General features: G+C 48.8%; 2 protein-coding genes and 1 long non-coding RNA gene across 3 annotated transcripts; all 3 read left to right on the top strand.

Annotated features, from left to right (window-relative positions):
* Window positions 1-2,045: 2,045 nt before the first annotated feature.
* On the top strand, window positions 2,046-4,037 carry LOC100833647. Its single transcript, XR_733193.3, has 2 exons — window positions 2,046-3,044; window positions 3,757-4,037. It is a non-coding gene; the product is annotated as an uncharacterized LOC100833647 (long non-coding RNA).
* A 1,258-nt stretch (window positions 4,038-5,295) lies between these two features.
* Window positions 5,296-7,133, top strand: LOC100845564. Its single transcript, XM_003581445.4, has one exon. It carries the CDS (start codon window positions 5,512-5,514, stop codon window positions 6,958-6,960), a length of 1,449 nt encoding a protein of 482 aa, XP_003581493.2. The 5' UTR covers window positions 5,296-5,511; the 3' UTR covers window positions 6,961-7,133.
* A 2,270-nt stretch (window positions 7,134-9,403) lies between these two features.
* On the top strand, window positions 9,404-12,561 carry LOC100833343 (putative kinase-like protein TMKL1). Its single transcript, XM_003580227.4, has 2 exons — window positions 9,404-10,481; window positions 11,653-12,561. The coding sequence occupies exons 1-2, from the start codon at window positions 9,971-9,973 to the stop codon at window positions 12,231-12,233; spliced, it is 1,092 nt and encodes a 363-aa protein (XP_003580275.1). The 5' UTR covers window positions 9,404-9,970; the 3' UTR covers window positions 12,234-12,561.
* The last annotated feature ends 202 nt before the right edge of the window (window positions 12,562-12,763 follow it).

Genomic DNA, 12,763 nt, shown 5'->3' with positions numbered 1-12,763 from the left:
CAATGTAGTTTCTCCTTTTCATGATCGGCATCGTCAGCGTCCACTTGAGCTGCTGCCTTGATATAGATAGAGCCTGAGGCTTCCAGGTTCCATCCAGGTTAATTTGCACCTGCGGGATTCATGAACCGAGTCCTGCAGCCTTTGGAGCTCACGCGGCCGCCCACCGGAACTTGTGGAGCAAAAGCTGGGGCCGGCCTCTCCGTGTCGTTGCACGTATATGAATTCATGCCGTGTGTTGCTGCCACTCATTGGGCTCCCGCCCGCCTTTTACGAGATTGGCTAGCACAATGATTCGCGTGTGAGAATGTCCTTGCATGGTTTGGTCGTCCTGTATCTGCTGGAACGACCCCCGGAAAATAATCACCCAGTAATCAAACACCAGTGCTGCTGCTGTATGCACCACAAGAGATGGTTTATGGTACTAAACGGGGGAAGCTATATGAACTCTTATGTCGTCGTTTTGGCAAAACAAAACAATGTGTGTTACGCCTGAGAGTAGGTCTTTTTTTTTCTGGGACTATAAAAAAACGCACAAGTGCACATACACAACACTAGGAGAAAATATCATGTCCTACCCCACTTTGGATGATACCGTGCTACCAACGTACGATACGGTAGCTCCGTTAAAAAGTTTTTCATTTAGAAAACATTGACCGACTTCGTAAGTCGTGTGTCAACGGTCTACAATTTCAAATCAAAATTCATTATGCATAGAGAAACAAAAAAGGCAAATCCAAACACATATATTATGAACTAATTTTTTTTGAAAACCTTTTAGGCGTACTACTGTGCACTCGTAGCACGGTAGCACCCAAACCTTTGGTTATTTCTCTCACAACACCACATGAACGCACCGACGAGAATGTCTCCTCCAATCACATGCTAGAACGGCAGAAACAGGTGATAAATCCGTAAATATCATCGGCGGAACATAAATGATCATGTATCCTCACATTTTACCATTCTTGAGTTGGTAATATTAGGAGGAGAATGCACCTTTAGTCTATCAACTCAGCATGTATGTGCATATTGGTCATCATACATAAAAACTGCTAAATACAATGTTATAGTTTGGCACGTTTGAGCACCCGTGGTAAAAATACGAATCCGTATGTTCTGGTGTCCACATGGCGTGCCAAAGTGAATAAGCGGGTTACCAATATGTGAGTGTTAAGGTGCTCATGTTCTAATTTGATATTTGTTTAAGGAAATGGCCGCTTGACCATCTTTCCTTTCGATGAAATGGATGCAGCGATTTATTTATTGCTAAAAAGAGGGTCAAAGTGGCCAAGAGACAACACGTACAAATAAGAAAACACTAGAAAGCTACTACTCCCTCCGTTTCATAAAGATTGGCATGATTTTGAACTAGAGCTAGTTCAAAGCCATGCCAATCTTTATGAAACAGAGGGAGTATATCCCAACTGTCCCTGGAGAAGTGTAGGGAGTGTCTGAGTTTTTTTTTTAAGGAGACCTGGCTGAGTTTTAGTCTCACAATATAGTTGCAACATGTATCACTATGCTAATTCACCTTTTTTTTTCAATGTGTATTATTAATTTATTAGTTAGATCTCTTCCAATCCACTACTCCAGCTTACTAACTACTAATGTGACCACCTTCCAAAAGAAAAATGTCAGACGCTAACATTAGGCTTGAAAACATGTTTGAATTATTCACGTTCTTCGTATGGTTGTGGTCTTGTGGATCCAAATACTCAGGGGCCTTTAAAAAACCCAAAAGGCACTATGATCCTTTTGGAATGCAGGAAACGTGGGCCTTGATGTTCTTATAGAGAAGAAAGCGTTGAAAAGCCCAAAACTGTTGTAGTAAGTTAGTTCTTGGGCCATAACCAGGTGCTTTTACTTGCAAGCATTGTGTAAATTCTTCGTAACCGTCAAATAGCATCTCCCAAGACCTCGATTCTCTTTTGTGCCCGCGCACCATCTCGTCCTACGCAGTGCGCATGCGCGTGCGTCGTCGGATGGGATCGGGCGGCTGGCCTCTTCCCCGACCATGCCCTCCTTCGTAAACCTTATCCACAGTCTCTTCCTCCACCTATTCCCCTCTGGCCCTCTCTCCCTTGCCCTCTTCCTCTCCTCCCCTGACGCACGCACCCACCCTCGGCCCTCCTTCCTCCTCTCTCCTCCTCAGCCCCCCCACAGGAATCTGGAGCATCGCCGGGCCGCCGCGTCTTGATGGAGATGGACGGCATCTTCCTCCTGCTACTCGATGCCTGCGTCGTTCTCCACTTCCAAATCCATGGCGGCCTGTCCCTGAAACATACCTGCGATGCTGCAGACTTCGAGGTGCTGCGGTGGGCGGCGCCGTCGTGGAAGGAGATGGGCGCCAGGTCACCACCGGTCTGATCTCGTCCGACCCGCCGACTGTCCTCGTCCCCACCTCCATCCCTCGCGCCGAACTCTGCTGGCCTCCGCCTCTCTCCTTCTCCTGTGCCCCGATGTCCTCCCCTGCCAACAGCAGCCACCCCTTCCCTCCACGCATCGACGCCGGCCGGAACGGGCGGGATCTGTCTCTCTCAGGAGATTTGCCGTTCCCGCGTCCTCCTCGCACTTTGTCCCCATCTCTCTCCCCACCCCTGTCGCTCTCTCCTTCCGCTCGCTTTCCGCCGTCGCTCGTCCATGCCCATGGCCACTGCGGCGACGGCGGCATTTCGTCCCGCTTTGAGTCGCTCCGCTCCAAGTGTCGCGTCGTTGACGGCCGTGCCCTCCGCTTTCGTCCACGCCGGCCTCTGCCCAGCTTCCGCCTGGGCTGCTCCAAACCCTCGACACCGGGTTCATCGAGCTCGTCGAATGCCTCGAGCCGATAGACATCGGAGGCGAGCGCGTTCCCATGGCCATGTGTGTTTGCTTGGTCCAACCTAAGTTGATTATGTACGGTTCTTGTGTGGTCATATGCAGGATGTTGTACAAAGGGCTCCAGGCACCTAATGGAAGAAGGCCAGTGCTATCCTCAGATCACCTTGTTATTTATGTGATAATGAGATTACATTCCCTTCTACCTGAGATGGAGAGGGGCCATGAAGGTACATATGATTTTTCATGTTCTTGGTGACAGATTTTGGTACAAGGATAGGTTTTTATACGAAGGAATCATTTTATTTTACAGATGTAAATTCTGAGTTCAAAATTACTTTACGTTTCTGTTGAATGTAATTTAAATTTATGGCAGTTACTTTTAGGATTTAAGTAGATGTAGTTTTAATCTTAAAGTTACTTTCTGTTTTCTTTAGATGGGATTATAATCTTAAGATTTACGTTCTACTTTGATTAGATGTAATTGTAATGATCATAGTTACTTTCCAGTCTTATGCTTCTGGTTTCCTTACATAGCTAACACTAACTTATGTAGTAAATAATTGAGGGCTCATATATAGCTTGAGGGGGTTCTGGAGCACTTAGATAGTTTTAAATGTTGACCATTTATTTAGTTAGATGTCACATTTTCTTCAAGCAGATGTAATTTTGCAACTTAGACGGTTTGATCATGTAACTATCCATTTATGGTCATAAGGGAAGTTCAGGTCAAAACTAGGAGTGGTTCTGATCTTGTCCATGATTTGCAAAGTCAAGGAAATTTAGATTAAAATTGCATCACACTCTGCCAGCATGTAGAGAACCCTGAAAGTGATATACATTCTTTTATCTACATTTGGAAGTACAAGTAATTATCAATTACAAGTAATTTTTCTTCCATGCTACCATCCATCCTAATCCTTTTTTTTCTACTTCCTGCAGGAGTTGTTGCTTTTAACAGAAGATTTTGTTGCTGCAGGGAGGTGTTTTCTATCTGAAACTGTTTGTCATGTACATACGGTAGATGTCATCAAGTTTGAATTGATGTTGGGTGAGGTCTGTCTGAAAGTGATTCATGATGCAGGTTTAAAATCAAGTTGGAAAGTACTACATGAACATTCTTTTCTCTGTCTGCTGTGATTCCAACTTGGTGCATGTAAATAACAACTTGATTTCAGCTTGGTTGGAATTATCCTGTGATCTTAGCAAGCTTTTGGTCCAAAGTTATAGCATTAAGAGCACCATAGAATTATTTTCCTCACGGTTTTAAGCAGAGAGAGCTGCAGGTACCTGAAGATGATCTTAATTTTGCAGCGCAGATCCTAGTTTTGATTGCAGGCTTCGGATCTTGCTGTTTGCCTTTGATCACATTATTTTTGTGTTGGATGTAATTTCTGGCTTTATTCCTGACGAAGATCTGTGCTACATGGCCGTTGGAGATATCACATGGTGGCTCTAGGAAGAAAAAGATCCTAGGAAAGGAGGGTTAGGATGTAAAAAGGCTAGAAAAAGTATCGCACAGTGGAGCCGTGGGGGTTTAATTGCCGCTTTGGCGCTTTGCGTCCGACGCATTTAATACGGAAATTCATTTAAATGCGGGACCTATTGGATGTCTACTTTCTTGCATGCAACGGCTACGGAGGACTCGGAGCTGGTCGGGACGCACTCCCTATGTCCGATGGTGCGCGCGCACCCCCTAGCGTTCCCCCTCCCAAGAATGTCCTCTTCTCAGCTAAGAAAAAAAAATTCCTCTAAAAAAGAGTTAAGAAAAAAAGAATGCCATCTTGTTTAGGCCAGATCCCGATCATGAAAGCTTAAAAGCGTAGTTTTATCAACCTGAGTATCTTGGATTTTCTCTTCCCTTCCAGAAAGAAGTAAACTGGAAGAACGAAACGCAATGGGAAACGCGCGCCGCGGTGGTGGCAAAGGATAACTGCTTAAAGGACAGGCCCATCGCGGGAAAGCCTGAAGCTATCTTCCCCTGACGTCTACGCCCGACTTCAGAAAGTAAGCGTAGTCCTCATAAAAGAAGAATCACGGCGACAAATGAAATCAGCAAACTCATCGTCTTACCTGTTTGCCTTTTGGCAGTCTTGGTTAACACGGTTCATTGCTTCAATTCGATCCACCTAGCTTGAGCCTTGTTTTTTCTTTTTCTTTTAGCGTAGCTTTGAGCCTTGCTTTGACATATATAACACAAGGAACTAAAGTGCTAGACACGTAAAAACACATCTCACTGCAAGAGTGTAACGTTCGACTTGCTGTTCCATTACCCTCCCTATCTTTCTCTCGAGCTTCCTTGGAACTTGTTGCTACTGTTTGAAGCGGACTTCTCTGTCGTTCTAGCACCGTATGGACTCTCGTAAAGCCCAAATCCGAGCTCATCAGCAAACAGGCCCAGAACTCGAGCCTAGAACCGTCTACATGACGAGACCTGGAAATTTCTTCCGAACAAAACAAAGAACGAGGTAGGAGGGCCATGGGCGGCAACGCAATGGCGTTAGTATGCAAAGTGCCAAGCGCTTGTGCCGCACAGCAATCGGCTCCTCCGTCGGCGGTTCCAGAGCCTTAGATGCACACAAGTCGTTTTCGCCGAATAAATTTATAATCCAGCACATTCCTGCCGTTTCCATCAGCACTTAATTGCTCTCACGGGGATTAAAAATCGTTTACATTAACGTCTCCCTTCCACAAATTATGCGTTGCGTTGCTCCCACTCCGATCAAATTCTTCTTCTTTGCCTCCGCTCCCTCTTGCTTCCCGACCAAGTCTCGAGCTTCAATTCCTTCCTTTCCTAGCCCAAAAGCAAAGGATTCTAACTCCAACGCAGCGCGAGCCGATCGAGTCACCCAACAAACCCAGCCGCAGCCTCTCTCTCTCCGTAATCCTCGAAACGAACAAAGGCCCGAGCTCGCAATGGCGGACACGGCGGCTCCAGCGCAAGCCCGATTCTGCGGCATCGACGTTCCCGCGAGATTGCAGCAGGCTCTCGCGCTCCTGTTCCCTTCCAACCTCGCCGCGAAGGCGGTGCTCTTCGCCGTCGTGTTGGCGCTGCTGCCGACGGGCGAGGCGGCCCCCAGGATATGGGAGCTGCCCCACATCCTCCTGCTCGGCCTCGTCATCTCCTACGGCGTCTTCGGCCAGAGGAACGCCGACGACGCCGATGCCGACATCCCCGCGGCCAAGATCGTGGAAGACGAAGACGACCACGAGGACGAGTCGCTCGAGTCCTACGTCTCCCAGCTGATGCAGGGCCCGCTGGTCTTCGAGCCGAACGGCGGCGACGGAGAAAGCAGCAGCAATGGCGCCGCCGCCAAGGACGGCGTTGACCAAGCGTGGAGCTCGCAGTACTACCCCGACGACCCCCTGGTCGTCGTGGCCGACAAGCGCGACGGGACCGACAAGCCGCTTCTGCTGCCGGTGAGGAAGCTGAAGCCGGCGGCGGCCGAAGAACCATCCGCAACGGGAGGTAATCTAAGCGACGACGGCATTGATGATGAAACAGAGTTCCTTGTCCCCAAGGAAGAAGGATATTTGCGCGCGCGTGAGCGTGCCATGCCTTCGCCGTCCTCCGTCCTTGACGCGGGCATGACACTCTCGCCAAGCTCGCCTCCGCCGCCGCCGCCTCCGGCAAAGTTTATTGCCGGTGGACGAGGAGGACTTGGGAAGGCCAAAGCGAGAAGCTTCAACGAGTATGGAGCCGGAGACCTGAGCATGAGTTGGAGAGCGGGCTCACGAAGCGGCAACGGCGGCGGCGGCGGCGACAAGTACAGGTTCCGGTCAAACTCTGCGAGCCAAGCAACGAGGAGGAGCGCTTTCGCCGCTTACGATTACGATCCTGTGGCTCCATTCGAAGATCAAGTTCCCGCGGATGATGATGAGTTGGATGAGGTGGCCGCGGCGTCAGACAGCTCGTTCGGCAGCGACGGCATGGCCACCGACGGCGACGATGGACTCGACAAAGAGGAAGACAATTACGAAGAAGAGGAAGTGGAGGCCAGCTCTTGCGACGAAGAGCTGTTCGATTTGGCGACGAGGCCGGGGCCGGAGGAGGAGGAGGACGAGGTGGACAGGAAGGCTGACGAGTTCATAGCCAAGTTCAGGGAGCAGATTAGGATGCAGCGTGCTGAGCAGGGCAGGAGCTGAGATCGAGTTCCTGTGTCCGATCGACGGACGTGTTAGGATTTCCTCGTGTGTATTTTTCATGTTTGTTCTCCTTTTGATTGTTCTGATGTAAATGACCAAATGGTGCGAACGAGGGTAAAACCGAGGATGTGCACGGCACATTTGGGAGTTGCCACGGCGCATTAAACCTTAAAGCTCACCTTTTTTTTTAAAAAAAAAAGAACAACCATCTGGCGGCTTTATTTATTTCAACGAAAAGAGTAGAACTGATCAAAAAAACTGAAATGACAACAAAGATTTTGGATAAACCAAAAGTTACATAAAAAAAGAAATTTTGAAGCGAACTCTTCTAGCTGCGCCATTCGCATTTTGATATTTCTTAAAATCTTTGGTGACGAAACAGTAGAAGACCAAACCTGCACAAGCTGTACTAACCTTGTATGTTTTTACTGAGCCGCGTGAGCCGCACACCTCAGCGGCTGATAACTTGAGAGCGTTGAACGCGTGGTAGTTGTGGACACACCCCTTGCAAGACATTTTGTCAAACCGTTGAATCATCGTTGAACTGATGAGAAAGATGAGCAAAATCACAAAATTACGAGCCGTGAGATTCAGAAACTCCATGGAGTAGATCACGAGCAATTCCAAAGCGGGGATGGAGTCGGAAATAGGGCTGCAAAACTTCAAATTCATTTGAGATTTGCTAGTTCAGAAAGTTGACTCAAAATTTGAACTAAAATCGAAAGACAATGGACGGAAATGCCCAATAGACCATGGGAAGCCAGGTGAACGGACGAAGATGGAAGCAGTGATTTTTCCTCCGGCGGCTAGGGTTTCATGCTTTGTACAGTACATGAAGTGTTCCTTAAAGCTCACCCGAACACGACGAACCAGAGGCCGACGAAAGGCGGCCCAAAAGGGCAAGATTGCATTCACCGATCCACCGGGCAAACCCAACTGCCAAACAACAGCAGGCCCCGTGGGCACGTCCCGTCGGTCGGCACGGACCCATGCGCGGCCACGCACGCCGCGCCGCGCACGGCACCAGTGAACCCGCACCCGCTGCGCCGGCGTGTCACCACTTCACCACGCGCACAGGCACAGCGCCCTGCATCTCACGCCGGGAAGCGTGAACCCCCACGTACACGGCCACACACGGGCTGTCGGGCTGCACGTACTTCTGCTGCCGGCCTGCCTGCCCTTGTAACCGAGTATGCGTCGCCGTCGGTTCAGCTCCGCCCGCTGCTCCAGACAGTTCGACGTACTGCTCGTACAACGCCCTTGCGGACCGTGTAACCGACGTCGGTCGGCGGAGGGCACCGGTCGCCGTCGGTGTCAAGAGCCCGGCCCCAAAAGACCGTGGTACTAGTGCTACGGGGGAGTACAGTATTTGGCGATGGGAGGAGCAGCGAATGCCACCGACTACGTGCTGCCGCCCGCCCGAGTCAAATCAAAACGACCGTATGTTTGTCGCGCCTGCCTGCGTGCGTACATACTTGCTGGCCGTTGCACCGTACGCATCGGAGCTGCTCGAACGCTCACATATATCGGCAAGAATAATACGGAGTATTCGTTAGTTGTACACACGCGCTGACGCGCACGCTTTCGCTTCGCGTCGATACATTTGCGCGCAACTGCCTCTGATCAGCACACCAACAGCAAAATCAAAATCTTCTCAACTGAACGCAACAGAAAAATCAAATAGGTCGTCCCTCTCACCGTCTCACAACAACAGCAGATTTCTCTTCCCGAGTGCCATCACACGAAGCCGAATGCCATTGTTTGCATTTCCAATAATCACGCTTTTCTGCACTTGTTTCTGTCGTCCCAATCTTTTGATGGTCGGGGTCTGCGCGGGCAGCGGGACTGGTTGGGTCACCGGGTGGCAGATGCAAGGCCCACATCATCTGATGCTTTCACAAGCTCTAATCGTCCACAATGCACAAGTAAGCCTCCTCTTCTTTTACAATTTGCAAAAGAAAATATGCCGAAGAAGTGGTCATCTTACTTCACTTAAAGAGAATACGAGTGTTTGGACAAGACGTCAACGCGAGAAACTATAGAAGGTTGGTAACAAGTACTTGTATGAGTACTAACACCATTGGAGTATATATATACATCACGGCCCATGACGTGGACGAGCAAATCCCACACGAGTTCCAAATATCCGGATAACTACGGGCAATGTTCACGTCCCAACTAACCTTGCACGCCTAAAATCAAAGCAAACACCAATCCACCATTGTATAAGGGTGCACGGTGCAGCCTAAACTTTTTACACTAACATGTCCCGGGACGTTTACATCAGTTCAATCTAAATTACACTTTGATCTTGTGATCAGCCACTGGAAATGACGGTACAACATATATAGAAGGTTACAGTGACAAGTTCTGGGCAACCGGTCGATTTCACCGGTTCGTTCAAAATTTACAAATATCGGTATCCGCATATGGACCAGTGGTAAAAAAAGGGGTCATCCAGTAACTTCTCATCCCCTTCCAAAAAAAAAAGTAACTTCTCATCCCGTACCGAAAATCGTGATAACGCACGCAGTTATGAAGTTAGGGGACCAAACGCCCTAGCAAATTTATAGACCTGCTGCCCACATTATTAATGGGGAAAGTACATTGCCGTATAGAGCGCACTTCTTGTGTTAAACCAAAGTCCAAGCAAGAAGACGAGACCCATCCCTCTCACGCATACTTTCCTCTCAAAATGAGAAGAATCTCAAGCTAACCTCCGCTCCAGTGTACCATTAGCTCGGCCTCAGACTGTTTACTCAGACTGTCACGCGGACAGAACAAGAGGAGTCAGCCAGGCCGGAGATCTCACCCAAGGGAAAGAATACCAAAAGGGCAGGGGAAGGAAAGGAAGAGCGCCCAAGCACAAACCTTTCGCCACAGGCCACCAAAGTGACCGAACCCTACCAATCTACCATATATTCCCAAGGAATTCCTCCCGGTTGTTCCCCGGAAGCAAGCGCGCCGCTGCCTCTCTTCCTCACAGGCCAGCCAACCCAAGAACGCGGCAATGCGCGGGACAATCGTCAATGCCATCCTCTTCCCGGTCCTCGCCGTCATAGTGTTGCTGTCCCTCTGCTACTGCATCCGATGCTACCGCCGCCGGCGCCGCCGTCACGGCGTGCTGCCCTCGCACGGGGCGCGGGCCGACCGTTTCCAGGCGGCTGGGTCCAGCGCTTACGGCACCGGTGCGGGGGAGGAGCTGCTGGTGAGGTTCCCCGGCGGCGAGGGGCTCACGGTGGCCGCGATCCTGGAGGCGCCCGGGGAGGTGGTCGCCAAGTCGGCGCACAGCACGCTGTACCGCGCCGGGCTGAGCGCCGGCGAGGCGGTGGCGCTGCTCCGGTTCCTCCGGCCGGTCTGCTCCGCGGCCGCCGAGGAGGCGGCGGCGGCTGCGCGGATCCTCGGCGCAGTGCAGCACCCGAATCTCGTGCCGATCCGCGCGCTCTACGTCGGCCCGCGAGGGGAGAAGCTGCTCGTGCACCCCTTCTACGCCGCCGGCTCGCTCCGGCGGTTCTTGCAAGGTTCGCCCGTGTGTGCTCGCGTAGTTTCTTTACTTGCTTTTGCTCGAACGCGTGAGGCGCGTGGTTCCTTTCCTTGCTTTGCTTTTAAGTGAAGTTAGCTTTGAGCATGACTAATCATGTCTAATTATTATTAGACTTCACCGAGATTTGCTAATTTATGTGTCATGTCACCCCATTTACCATGAAAAGAACTGAAATTTAGCTCTAGTTGTTTGATCAAATACTTTACCCATTTGATTTAGTGTCAAAAGCGTTGAAGCCAATAATGCCGCAAAGATTGATAAATAGTTGGGGTGGGTGCTATGTAACAGCCTTGCAGAGTACATTTTGTTACTTTTAGCCATGTGTCTTCACTGCTACACTTTGTGCTCTTGTCGTCAAGTTAACCAGACCAAGGGACAGCTTGATAGTTCATAAAGTTCTTTGTGAACTTTTACTGGTTGGGTTGTTAGCTTGGACACTTTGCAGAGCATGATCTTCAGCTAACCAAATCTTCCATTATAATGACATAAATATAGGATCATCTGTAGCAACCTCACTCATTTTTCTGTGTTTATCTGTGTATGTCAGTTATATCGGATCAATGCTTCCGGGGAAGACTTCTTTCCAAACATAGTTAGTAATATTTCTTACTTCCTTCGATCCATAATACAACTTTGTGTTAAGTTAGCACAAAATCCGAGACACTTATTATGGATCGGAGGAAGTAAAGAGAAATACATGTTCTGTGAAGTGTTTTTAAGACTATTTTCTGGCATTTATGTGGCCTGAACTGTTTGTGTTCCCTGCATCTTTCAGCTCTCATTTTCAGGGGGTTGAGTCGTATGCTCTTATTGAGCATGATTTATATCTTGATCCATCAATTGCTCACATTGAGAAAGGCTTGGGAAGATGATAGTTTACACAAATCAGTTTGTGCAGTTTAACATTTTTGTTGCCAACAACTTTTGGGCTGTCTGTACTTTATCGGAGTCTGAAAAAGACGGTTCCGAAATGGCCCTCTTGGTTACCGTTTCTTGTATGATTGCAAGCTAGCTTCCTACCCACAATTTTTTTTTTGGGTCTGAATCTAGTTACAACTAACTTGCTAATTACTGTCAGATTCACCATAGCATCTAATAATGAACTGTATGCATTTTTTGCTGACTGTTACCTTTATTTTAACCTGCAGAGGGCATCAATGATTCACAGAGATGGGAGATAATCTGCAAGCTATCTATGGGCATTGTCAAGGGACTGGACCACCTTCACACAAGATCGCAGAGACCGATCATTCATGGCAACCTCAAGGCAAACAATATTATGCTTGATGCCGATTTCCAGCCCAGGATATCAGACTTTGGCCTCTACCTTCTGCTGAATCCTTCTGCTTCACAAGATATGCTTGAGACCTCGGCAGTGCAAGGATACAAGGCTCCTGAGCTGATCAAGATGAAGGAAGTCACAAGGGAGAGCGATATCTACAGTCTGGGCGTGATTCTGCTCGAGATGCTTGCTCAAAAGGAGGCAGCAAATGACAGCCAGCCAAACCCCCGTGACATCCATCTGCCCGCCTCTTTCAAAGATTTGGTTCTCGAGAGGAAGATATCAGATGCATTCAGTTCCGAGCTGATCAAACAAAGTAAGAACTCGGGGAAGGAAAGGAATCTCAATGCGTTCTTTGAACTTGCAACGGCTTGCTGTAACCCTTCGCCATCCTTGAGACCAGATACCAACCGTATCCTCAAAAGGCTTGAAGAGATCGCAAGATGACTGCAGTGAGTTGAGTCACCCGCTTGCTAATTAGAAGGTGTCGTGTTATACCAGCAGGATAGTAATTATTATTTATAAGTGTACTTTTACCAGTTTGTCGTTTCTTTTGCTGAAGCGTAGAGAGTTTGAAAATGGGGAATCGGAGAATGATGTACACTTTAGGTGGTAAAAAAATATGTATAGTTTCCGTGCACTCGAAGACTCGACAGATGGTGCGTTCAATGAATGAGGCTTCCGTATTGCTAGCTGTATCTTGTAGGTCTTGCTTAAAATGACAGTGTTGGCTAATGGAATTAGGCACAATGTTATGATCTCTGAAAGTACTGGATAGAAGGTGTATGGTGAGGATTGTCATGCCACCGGTTGAGTGTGTTTGCTCCTTTTCGGTGCACTGGGCAGTGACATCTTGTCAAGGTCTATGCTGGCCTGGCCTCAAATGTTCTTTTTGCGCACCAAGTCCTTCCAAAGTTCAAACGCTGCATACCCGGTGTTGAGCCCGATAAAACCAAACTTGTGAGCATTGATATTCC

This window comes from Brachypodium distachyon, chromosome 5, assembly GCF_000005505.3.
Source record: "Brachypodium distachyon strain Bd21 chromosome 5, Brachypodium_distachyon_v3.0, whole genome shotgun sequence".
Taxonomy (NCBI): Eukaryota; Viridiplantae; Streptophyta; class Magnoliopsida; order Poales; family Poaceae; genus Brachypodium; species Brachypodium distachyon.
Note: the sequence above shows the minus strand (reverse complement) of the source record. Positions and strands in the feature narration are given on the sequence as shown.

Coding starts and splice junctions, on each gene's coding strand:
- LOC100833343 (XM_003580227.4), top strand. CDS start 9,971: ATGCGCGGGACAATCGTCAATGCCATCCTCTTCCCGGTCCTCGCCGTC. Junction 10,482..11,652: donor GCTCCGGCGGTTCTTGCAAG/GTTCGCCCGTGT, acceptor TTTAACCTGCAG/AGGGCATCAATGATTCACAG.
- LOC100845564 (XM_003581445.4), top strand. CDS start 5,512: ATGCGTTGCGTTGCTCCCACTCCGATCAAATTCTTCTTCTTTGCCTCC.